Source organism: Mobula hypostoma, chromosome 9, assembly GCF_963921235.1.
Source record: "Mobula hypostoma chromosome 9, sMobHyp1.1, whole genome shotgun sequence".
In the NCBI taxonomy this organism is placed as follows: domain Eukaryota; kingdom Metazoa; phylum Chordata; class Chondrichthyes; order Myliobatiformes; family Myliobatidae; genus Mobula; species Mobula hypostoma.
Window position 1 is genome coordinate 5,728,439 of NC_086105.1, and position 12,518 is coordinate 5,740,956.

The 12,518-nt window shown below is 43.1% G+C and overlaps 1 protein-coding gene across 2 annotated transcripts in view; it reads right to left on the bottom strand.

Moving 5' to 3' along the window:
• Positions 1–12,518, bottom strand: part of ano6 (anoctamin 6) — a 174,686-nt gene that overhangs the window by 27,844 nt on the left and 134,324 nt on the right. For both annotated transcript variants that reach the window (XM_063057669.1, XM_063057667.1), the window contains 4 exons: positions 11,732–11,960; positions 9,749–9,918; positions 3,267–3,364; positions 1,138–1,265 (listed from right to left, as the gene is read on the bottom strand). In XM_063057669.1, coding sequence (XP_062913739.1) covers positions 1,138–1,265; positions 3,267–3,364; positions 9,749–9,918; positions 11,732–11,960 — 625 coding nt within the window. The remainder of the gene's footprint in view (positions 1–1,137; positions 1,266–3,266; positions 3,365–9,748; positions 9,919–11,731; positions 11,961–12,518) is intronic.

Consider the following 12,518-nt stretch of genomic DNA (forward strand, 5'->3'; position numbering starts at 1 on the left):
TTACTTTCTCAATAAGCCTTGCATGGCGTACCTTATCAAATGCCTTGCTGAAATTCATATACACTACATCTACTACTCTACCTTCATCAATGTGTTTAGTCACATCCTCAAAAAATTCAATCAGGCTCATAAGGCACGACCTGCCTTTCACAAAGCCATGCTGACATTCCTAATCATATTATGCCTCTCCAAATGTTCATAAATCCTGTCTCTCAGGATCTTCTCCATCAACTTACCAATCACTGAAGTAAGACTCACTGGTCTATAATTCCTGGGCTATCTCAACTCCCTTTCTTGAATAAGGGAACAACATCCACAACCCTCCAATCCTCCGGAACCTCTCCCGTCCCCATTGATGGTGCAAAGATCATCACCAGAGGCTCAGCAATCTCCTCCCTTGCTCCCCACAGTAGTCTGGGGTACATCCCATCTGGTCCCGGCGACTTATTCAACTTGATGCATTCCAAAAGCACTAGCACATCCTCTTCCTTAATATCTACATGCTCAAGCTTTTCAGTCCGCTGTAAGTCATCCCTACAATCGCCAAGATCCTTTTCCATAGTGAATACTGAAGCAAAGTATTCATTAAGTATCTCTGCCATCTCCTCTGGTTCCATACACACTTTTCCACTGTCACACTTGATTGGTCCTATTCTCTCACGTCTTGTCCTTTTGCTCTTCACATACTTGTAGAATGCCTTGAGGTTTTCCTTAATCCTGTCTGCCAAGGCCTTCTCACGGCCCCTCCTGGCTCTCCTAATTTCATTCTTAAACTCCTTCCTGCTAGCCTTATAATCTTCTAGATCTCTATCATTACCTAGTTTTTTGAAACTTTTGTAAGCTTTTCTTTTCTTCTTGACTAGATTTACAACAGCCTTTGTACACCATGGTTCCTGTACCCCACCATCCTTTTCCTGTCTCATTGGAACGTATCTACGCAGAACCCCACGCAAATATCCCCTGAACATTTGCCACATTTCTTCCATACATTTCCCTGAGAACATCTGTTTCCAATTTATGCCTCCAAGTTCCTGCCTGATAGCCTCATATTTCCCCTTACTCCAATTAAATGTTTCCTTAATGGAAACTATTACAATTGATGCCTATTTAACAGTAAGTTTTTTAGTGAAAACATACCCATTTCAAGGTATTCATAAAACAATCCAAGCTTTGATATGGGCTGCAGCTGATAGTCTTGTTCCCATCTGGGGAGTACATTTTCAGAACCTTTCATCTGGCAACGACTTCTAAGATTCTTTAACCACCTGTACAAAGAACAGCAGGGATTTGGTAAATAGTCAAAGTTTCCAGATGAATACAGGCAGTTTTAATCAGAATAGATTTAAAGCAAAAAGCCATAGGGATTTAGATAGCAAAAGTCTTATCCAGAGCATGCCAAGGGTCTTCTCTAGTACATTTCAACTGGATGACGGCATGCACCAAAAATGCATGAAGGGGATTTTGGATCTGAAACTGCAATAAAAAAAGTTCAAAAATTTACATTGTGCACCAAAATTTACAGCCTCAGATTCAAACCAGGATGCTTCCTATTCCGGATTCTATTTGTTATTTATTTGATAACAGTGGACAACAAAGATTTGCTTCCTGAATACTTTTGGGTGTACCTTGTGGATTTTGTGCTGCTGATTGAGAAAATCACCTTGAAATTTCCCTATCACGCACCACTCAATTCATAATTGAAGTCAGAATAACTGATGCCAAGTTTAAGGAAGGCACTTTTGTTGGTCCACAAATCAAACAAGTCATCCATGACAGGTAATTCCAAGAATGTCCAGTGGGACTGGAGAAGTTTGCACGGAAGGTGTTCAAGGATGTTGAAAATCTTCTTGGCAACTACAGAGCATCAAACTACGTGCAGTTGGCTGACAACATGCTTATAGCATACAAAACCATGAAGTGTAATGTCACTGAAGATTCATTTTCTGCATTCCTAGTTAGAGCTCTTCCCTATAAATCTTGGTGCAGTCAATGACGAGCATGGCGAAAGGTGCGGTCATGGAGTAAAGGTATCAGGCTCATCAAACGAGAAGCCCCAGCCACTGAGTACAAACAAAAACCATCCACAAAACATTTTTAGCTTAGTTGACCTATTGCAAAGCGTCAGCACTGTTAAGCAATTAAATGCATTATATTCAATGAAAGTGATAAAGGGGGACTAGCTCCCACTACATATTAAATGCTCCCAATGGCGTGCACCTCAAACAGCCTCTGACAATCTACTCCAGTTCCTGGCCTTCACATGTGACTTAGCTACTACGCTCAGTAGAACCATTTCTACTGACAGGAGAAGGGGCAAAGGTGGGTCACTGGCGCCTTAAAACCAGTCGCTTCGGGCAGATGGGGCTCATCAGCCGTGGTTGGCAGCTCATCAAGGAGAAGGAAATCTCTGATCTCAAACCGCCACTGCCTTGCAGCTGTACCCACTCATGCGGAAGGCTTTGGGAGTAAACCCCGAGGGAAAAATCCAGAGCTGGAGTCCCTAATGCAGTCCAATGCTGAGTTCAACGCCGACTGGCAACTCCTGTGACGCTGCTTGTACCAAATGGTATCGGTCTCTGCTATTCCTTTGGGTTCATCAGATGTGTGGAGAGAGAGGACCTGCCACACGGGCAACAGCCTGCTCTCCATATCGTACTGCCCTGGCTCGGACGCATCATCCATGGTTGACTGTGACTGATGGAGACCTCAGCTGCCGCAGCATTCAATTAAAGTCAATTTCTTGTTTGTCCAAGTTCCTATGTGATACATGTAGTCTGAAATTTTATTTGTGTTGAGCTTCAAGTGATTTGTCATAAACCAAAAAATATTTCGAGGAAGCAACACTTGTGGAAAAATATAGTTGTCCAGTGTAATCAAAAGGGAAAATCTCATTACTAAAATTTACTTCTGAACTTAGGAATAAAAATTGGTCATAAATGCCCCCACTATAAGAAGTTAAAAATATTTGAATAAGGAGATTGGCTCATGCGCAACATCTCTGTCCATCGGTCATTTATATACAGAAAGGAGAACAGTACTGAACCAACAGGAGATGAACAGACTCCCAGGAGGAGGTCTGGTACACGCAAAGTAATTTCCATCTACTACCAACACAATAATGACCACCAAGCTTCTCAAATATGCAAATTTACAGATATTGAACATTATTGAAAGGAGGGTAAAGGGAAGTTAAAACAGATTTTTATCTCTTTATGCCGCAAACCTTTGTTCAACTGGAAACAGCAACACCTTTTGAATGTACTTACGGAATGAGAACTTCTTGAATGTTGTTCCATATAGCCTTTCCTCCCATTATGACCAGCAGTTGGGTTGATAGTTCAATAAGGCAGCCACCAGGGTCACACTGCAAATTTAGCAAAGAAAGAGTTAACCTTCTCGCAGAACAGCTTTCAGCAACACATTTGAAGATTTATGTACATCATCAGGGAGAATACTTTCAGCTTCTCCATTTGACTAAGCTCATTTATACAGTTTGTAGAAGTTCCAAAATGTTTGTAGTGCTCTTTGCCTTGGTTGATGGGACTAGATGAATAACAGTTCAGCATGAACTAGTCATAAAACACTACAGCACTGAGATAGGCTCTTTGCCGCAGGGCCTGTTTCAGTGTTCTATAACTCTATGTGTGACTTTAACAGAAAAGGCAAAGGCAAACTGATGAAGTGGAATATTAGCAATACATTGAGAAGATAGGAGACAAAGCATTGGGAATAAAGGAAATTTCCTGGTACAAATATTGTGGTGGCTGATATTTATTTATTGACATACTGCATGGAATAGCCCCTTCAAACCCTCCGAGCACGGCACCCAGCAACCTCCCAATTTAACACCAGCCGAATCACGGGACAATTTACAACAACCAATTAGCCTACCAATTGCCATGCCTTTGGACTGTGGGAGGAAACCCATGTGGTCACGGGGAGAAGGTACAAACTTCTTACAGGCAGTGGTGGGAATTGATCCCAGGTCACTTGTACTGTAAAGCGTCGTGCTAACCACTACGCTACCGTGCTGCTCATATATCAATGGTGTCTTGGTTTCATGTATTCCTTCTGCAATTGAATGGTTTAATCTGCCGGTCACCCCTGGGCAAGGTGGAGCACCTGCTTAGCCCCTGACCAGGGTCACGTGAAGCCATGGGAGCAGGAGGTGGACGGTCGTATGAGCAGCCGATGCAGATCACAAGTCCTGGTTATGCGACTACTGATGCCAGGCAGACAATCTCTGAAGAGGACTGATAATGGCTGGGGTCACCCATCTTGTAAAGACACTGCCCAGAAGGCAGCAATGGCAAACCACTTCTGCAGAAAAATTTGCCAAGAACAATCATGGTCAAAGATGATGATTGCCCATGTCATGCAGCAGGGTACATAATGATGATGACCATGAGACTGAAATGGAGAATATGTTAGCAAACTCTGCTGAAGAACTCTGCAAGGTGGCAAATAGTGGCAATTCAAGAACTGAAGAATGACAGTCAGTTGGCAAAATGGCTGTTTGAAGACAGATGTAATTAAATATTGAAAAACACGAAATAATTAAATAGCTGTGGATGCCAATTCTTTATGTATTTGTAAGGCAGTGATTGATAGGTTCTTGATTGGTCAGAGCATGAAGGAATATGGGAGAAGGCAGGAGATTGGGGCTGACAGGAAGATTGGATCTGCCACGATGAAATTGCGGAGCAGACTTGATGAGCCAAATGGCCTAATTCTGCTCTTTTATCCTATGGTCTTATGGTCAAAATTAAATTAAGTGAAGGAAATGCATTTTAAAATAATATAAAGCAGAGCGAAACCAATTTTCCCAGAGCAGTGGGCACTTTGTCTGGCCGCAGCTGATGTGAGAAGAACCCTAGGTAGGGTCAACCTACATGAAGCTGCAGGGCCTGATGACATACCTGGCTAGGTGCTGAGGGACTGTGAAGCCCACTCTCCCTTTGGGCTAAAAGTCTGTCACCAGCATCCAAGAGGGTGATGGTGGTCTGCTTTATTGACCACCGTCCAGTGGCACTGACCTCACCAAGAATGAATTTGGGTCTCAACACCTCTCTTTGTAACTGGATCTTGGATTTCTTGACCAAAACTTCTTGGGAGCGACATCTCTAGCTCCTTCACGCTGAGCACTGGTGCCTCCCAAGGCTGCGTGCTCAGCCCACTGCTGACGCATAATTGTACTGCTAGATCCAGCTGAAACCAAATCTTCGTTCACTGATGACACAGCAGTGGTTGACCTGATCAACGACGACGACAGGGTGGCATGCAAAGAGGAGGCAGAGCAGCTTGTAGAAAGGTGTGAGGACAACAAATGGAATCTCAGCGTGGCCAAAACCAAAGAGATGATTGTGGACTTTAGAAAGGTGCAGGCTGACCACTCCACCATGGAGAGAGTTAGCAGCACCAAGTTTCTGGAAGTGCATATAATGGACAATCTCACCTGGTCCCTCAACAAAACCTCTTCAGTCAAGAAAGCACAGCAGTGACTCCATTTCCTGTGGAGACCTAGGCGAGTGGGACTCTCCCCCCACCCCATTCTAACCAATTTTTACAGGGGCACCAGCGAGAGTATCCTGCCCAACTGCATCACCATCTGGTACAGGAACTGCACCTGACTGCAAGACCCTACAAAGGATTGTGAGGACTGCTGAGAGAATTATCAGGGTCTCTCTTCCATCCATTGGAGATATTTATCAGGAATGCTGGGCATGCAAAGTCCTTAGCATCACCAAGGATCTCTCCTGTCCATCCCACAATCTCTTTGGCACCTATCCGACAGGAGGTACTGAGGCATTAGGGCAAGAACTATTAGGATGGGAAACAGCTTCTTCCCCCAGGCTGTGAGACTAGTGAACTATTTGCCACCACCCAGGCCTCATTGTATGAAGTGCCAGTAGTTATATACTGTTTACTTTTAACTTGTGTTGTAAATGCACCTTTTGCTAAATGTCAGTATTCTGGGATATATTTTATTACTTGTTAATTTATTTGTGGTAATATTACTTTATGAATTGTACGTGAGTTATATGTACTGTGTTGTGTACCATGGTCCAGAGGAACATTGTTTCATTTGACGGTATACATGTGTACAGTTGAATAACTACAAACTGAAGTTGAACTTGATTTTCCCAAACACAAAGGTTTTTAAACAGATAGTAGGAGTAATGCTTATCCTTCATTGATTTTGCCTCTCTTGTTATTGGTCCTTTAGTTATAGATTAAAGTGTTTTCACATTAGAGAACAACCTTAGACATCACCTGAAATATCAGAAAGTGACCTGCTAGATTGACCATCTGACCATCCTGGGACAAATGCCCAGTCCTATCAGATGAACCATGATAATGGGTTGTAGAACATCTAAAGTTCAAAGGAAACTTTATTATCAAAGTACATATATGTCACCATATACAACCCTGAGATTGATTTCCTTGTGGGCATACTCAGCGAATCTACAGAATAATAACCATAACAGAATCAATGAAAGACCACCCAACTAGGGCGATCAACCAGAGTGCAGAAGACAACAAACTGAGCAAATACAAAAAGAATAAATAATAATAATAAATAAATAAGCAATAAATATTGAGAATATGAGATGAAGAGTCCTTGAAAGTGAGTCCATAGGTTGTGGAAACATCTCTATGATGGGGCAAGTAAATTTGAATGAAATTATCCCCTCTGGTGCAACAGCCTGATGGTTGAGGGGTAATAACGGTTCCTGAACATGGTGAGATGAATTGACACAATTGAAGTAATCCATATGTAGCATATCCTTAACCTTGTTTCCTTGTTTATGATGTTAATTAAAGACTTCAGTTCCATCTTAGTGCAAATCCCCACAGAGAAAAATTGTCAGCTGAGACATCGTAAAGTGTTTCTCACACACTCCTGCGATCATTACAACAGAAGTCTATTTTGGTGTACGTTATATTCGTGCATGAAGCACAATATTCTGGGAGCCAAGTGGATGAGAAAGATCGGTGTGCTACTACAGATCTAAATGCAGCCATATAACGTGCTAAGATTTTCACCCCCTTCCCAGCCAGGTTTGTCCCATCTTCTGGAAAACAAATTTACTGAATTATCTGGAGTATAAAGAAATTCACCCTTCCAGGTCCCATTAATGAACCAATCATCAACCTTTATTTATTTATTGAGATGCAACACGGAACAGGCCTTTCCAGCCCTTTGTCACGCTGCCCAGCGACCGCCCCATTTCACGGGATGATTTACAACGACCAAGTAATCCCCCAACTGGTACGTCTGTGGACTGTGGGAGGAAACTGGAACACCTGGATAAAACCCACACGGTCATGGGGAGAATATACAGGCAGCGGTGGGAATTGAACCCGGGTTGCTAGTACTGTTAAGCATTGTGCTAACCACTATGCTACCGTACCACCTCAACATATTCTAAGCCAGAGCTGACTCACTAATTGGAGAATTATAGAAACCAATCAGACACAAAATAATGCTTTATTTTGAGACTGTTTATCATTTTCATAATGATCTATGTGGAACATCTGACTTTGCTATTAAATCCATGGATGTGGCTGTTGCTGGCATGAACTGTGGATATTTCCCAACCATAATTGTTAGGACAAGATGGAACAAGTTTTTGAACCGGCCTGATATAACACAGTAGCTTTCTGCTTAGGAGTTAAGAATCAATCACATTGGCGTAGAGTCAATTATTATCCAAACCAGGAAAATCTTCAGCATTCCCATTCTGAGGACATTTTGAACCAATCAGGCAATTTTCAACACACACAGCAGGAAAGGAGAAAAAAAGACGAGGAGTAGATTTAAAACGGAGAAACACAAGGTGATAGGTGAAACCAGGAGAGGGAGGGGTGAAGTAAAGAGCTGGGAAATCGGTTGGTGAAAGAGTTACAGTGCTGGAGAAGGGGGAATCTGATAGCAGAGAACAGAAGACCACGGAAGAAAGAAAAGGGGAAGGAGCACCAGCAGGAGGTGATAGGCAGGCAAGTAACTAGGGTAAGAGAGAGAAAAGAGGATGGGAATGGCGAAGGCGGGGGAGGGACATTACCTGAAGTTCGAGAAATTGATGTTCATGCCAGCAGGTTGGAGGCTACCCAGATGGGAAAAAAAGGGTGTGGTTCTTCCAACTTGAGTGTGGCCTTATAATGACAGCAGAGGGGGCTATGGATAGACATATCAGAATGGGAATGGGGAGTGGAACTAAAATGGGTGGCCACTGGGAGATCCTGCTTCTTCTGGTGGACTTGGTGCTTGGTGAAGTGGTCTCCCAATCTACGTCAGGTCTCACCGATATACAGGGGGCCACACCGGGAGCACCGGCCACAGTATATGACCCCAGCGTACTCATAGGTGAAGTGTTGCCTCACCTTGGAAGGACTTGTTCTGCTTGCAAGGGTAAGTACTGGGAGGGAGATCAGTGCGGAGGGACGAGTAGACAAGGGAGTCACGTAGGAAAACAAAAGGTGTGTGGGGGTGGGGGAGGGGAGATGTAGTTGGATCTCGTTGGAGACGGAGGAAATTCGGGAGAATTGCATGCTGGACACAGAGGTTGGTGGGGTGGGGTGGTGGGTGAGGACAAGAGGAACCCTATCCCTGGTAGGGTGGCGGGAGGATGGGGTGAGAGCAGACATTCTTGAAATGGAAGAGATGCAGTTAAGGGCAGCGTTGATGTTGGAGGAGGGAGGACAGCTCCCTCACTCTGGAATGAAAAGCCTCCTCCTGAGAGCAGATGCTGGGGAGATGGAGGAATTGAGAGAAAGGGAATGGCGTTTTTTCAAGTAACAGGGAGGGAAGAGGTATAGGCCAGGAAGCTGTGAGAGTTCATGGGTTTATAAGAGACATCAGTAGATAAGCTGTCTCCAGAGACAGAGACAGAGAGATCGAGAAAGGAGAGCGAGGTGTCGGAAATGGACCAGGTAAATTTGAGAGCAGGGTGGACGTTGGAAGCAAAGTTGATGAAGTCAACGAGCTGCACATGGATGCAGGAAGCAGGTAATTTACTGACAGCTTTATAACAACTGGCTTGTTTATTCCTACAAACACGAGGGGAGATCCGGTCCTGACGAAGGGTCTCGGCCCAAAACGTCGACTGTAACTTTTCCTATAGATGCTGCCTGGCCTGCTGGGTTCACCAGCATTTTGTGTCTGTTGCTGGGAGATCTTATAGAGCTTTATAAGATTATGAGGGGCGTAGGCAGAATGGACCAGGAGCATGTGCTTCCTGGGGTAGAAACGTCTAATACCAGGGGGTATGCATTGAAGATGAGGGGGTGGGTAGTTTTGAAGGGGATGTGAGGGGTAAGTTTTTTACTTAGTGAGTGATGGATGCCTGGAATGCACTGCCTGGTGTGGTGGTAGAGACAAATACATCAGAGGTTTTTAAGAGACATTAGGATAGGCATATGGATGTGAAAAAGAGGGAAGGATGTGCACATGGTTTAGGGAGGAGAGATTCGTTTTTGGGTGTTTTTGATTTGCTATTTAGCTGGTTCAGCACAGCATTGAGGGCTGAAGGGCCTGTTCCTCTTCCTGTACCGTTCTATATTTAGAACTGAATTCCTATTTTAAACTTTCAAACTCCCACAGTGGACTTTTCATTAATTGCGCAATCCTACAACGGAAACATAACCGATGTACTTCCACGAATACAAAAAGAATGAAAAGAACAAAAACATACTTTGTCACATGAGCTACTGCAGACAACCATGCACTTTATTGTGCAAACATTACCTCTTCGTTTCTGAATCTTCCCAACCAATAAACTGGCTCTCCAGGGTAACCGACAACTTTGCCTTTAAAGAAAGCTATGTAGAAGCAGGAGGAGTAGTAGTTGACAAACTGGAAGAGAAACATCTTCAAGGTCAAGCTGTTTTCATAATCCGTTTGTGTTCTTGGTAGTTCTGAATTAAAAATGACAAATATTTCAGCAATTACTAAATATTGGTTATAAGACCATAAGACCATTAAGACATAGGAGCAGAATTGGGCCATTCGGCCCATTGAGTGTGCTGTGCCATTTCATCATGGCTGATTTATTATCCTCTGAATTCCATTCTCCTGCCTTTTTCCCGTAACCTTTGATGCCCTAACTAATCAAGAACCTATCAACCTCCGCTTTTATTATACCCAATAATTTGGCCTCCACAGATGTCTGTGGCAACGAATTCCACAGATTTACCACCCTCTGGATAACGAAATTCCTCTTCACCTCTGTTCTAAGTGGACATCCCTTTATACTGAGGCTGTGCCTTCGGGTCCTAGACTCTTCCAGCATAGGAAACAATTTCTCCACATCCACTCTGTCAAGACCTTTCAATATTTGATAGGTTTCAATCAGATCTGTCAATCTTCTAAGGCCAGTGAGTACGAGCCCAGAGCCATCAAACACACCTCATACATTAACCCTTTCATTCCTGAGATCATTGTCGTGCACCTCCTCTGGATCCTCTCCAATGCCAGCACATCCTTTCTTTCATAAATTGCCCTAAATTGCTCACAGGTGCAGTTTGACCGATGCCTAATAAGGCCTCAGCATGTTGTCTGCAGAATTAAATCTGTCCTTCCAAAATATGAAATCTGTGATCTTCAACTGCAACCTTATCATGCATCTATGCAGGCAGCCTTGTCCGCACTACTGCATAACTGTGTCAGGCTACCTTGTGTGTGGAAATTCTGTCAAAGATAATGAAGCCACAATCTACCGTTTCAGATAACGAGTGACTACGGCAGAATGACAGTCAATAAAGCACACCATTAAGTATCAACAGAATAACTATTCAAGATTGCTGGTTTTGTGTTGTTAATCATGAAAAGTTACAATAAAACATGAGCTGTCTTTCAGCTAATTATTAATATTGCTAATATAGCTATTACAACTGTTCTTGGGTGGTGGGGTGGAGATACATCTCTACCAAAGGAGGTGTAAGGCTTTCCCTCCCTCTGCTAACCTGCAGGTCACTCTTGGGCAAGATGTGACACCCGCTTAGCCCTCATGCCCAATCAGGGTCATGTGAAGCCATGGAAACACGTGATGGATGGTCGTATGAGCAGCTGGTGCAGATCACAAGTCCTGGTTATGCGACCACTGACGCCAGGCAGACAATCTCTGAAGAGTATTGATAATGGCTGGGGTCACCCGTCTTGTAAAGACACTGCCCAGAAGAAGGCAATGGCAAACCACTTCTGTGGAAAAATTTGCCAAGAACAATCATGTTCATGGAAAGACCATGATCACCCACGTCATATGACATGGCACGTAATGATGATTAGATTAGTTTAGATTCAACTTTACTGTCATTGTGCCGAGTACAGACACAAAGCCAATGAAAGCGTTGGTACTCGGCACAACGATGATGATGATGATGACAACTCTACGTGTACAATAATCGTGATGACTGATTGCAGCAATTAAGTGAAAAACATTTAAATCAGTTGTCTTATCTATTCAAAAGATTGATTCAGTCTATATTTTCCCCACTGACATCTGATTTCTGAATGGAGATTGAACCCATGAACACTACTTTACTACTTTTTTATTTCTCTCTTTGCACTACTTACTTAATTTAACTATTTATGTTTTCCCCTATTATCTATTGCAATATACCGCTGCTCAAACAACAAATTTCATGACATATCCTGGTGATACTAAACCTGATTCCGATTCTGAAGATTTTGCTTTGATTCACAGTATTGGATATCTGGGAATCAACTTACCAAAATCTGTGATCAATATTGCTACTCTTTCGTAGATTATGTTCAGAATCATGATGAACATGAAGTTAATGAGAGAGGCTGTGACCGAAGTGGCCATCTGAGGAGTTAAATAGTCTTTCAAAGGCATCAGATTGTCACTGATCGCTTTACGGAAGTCGACAGAAAACTCAAAAAAGACTGCCAGCCGGTAGACAATGATGGCAACTACTGAGGCAACAATCAGAGATATCTGAAAGGACATAGAGAGGAAACATTTAGGCACCGTAATTAAATCTTAAACATCTGATTCATAAAAATCACTCATTAGTCATGTAACAATATCAGCATTTGCCCTACAATGGGGAAAATTAGCCTGGTATGTTCTGTTCACAAAAGGCAAGTCAAATTCAATCTGGATAATTACCAGTCAATATAACGTCAATAATTGGCAAAGTGGTGATATGTGGTATTCATGGCACTCTCAAGCAGCAATTATTCGGCTAGCTATTGCCTGCCCCCTTTGGTTCTAGACCACATTATTGGTTCTACTATTAAGAAGCTGCAGAAGGTTGTAAATCTAGTCAGCTCCATCTTGAGCACTAGCCTACAAAGTACCCAGGACATCTTTAGGGAGCGGTGCCTCAGAAAGGCAGCGTCCATTATTAAGGATCTCCAGCACCCAGGGCATGCCCTTTTCTCACTGTTACCATCAGGTAGGAGATACAGAAGCCTGAAGGCACACACTCAGCGATTCAGGAACAGCTTCTTCCCCTCTGCCATCCGATTCCTAAATGGACATTGAAGCTTT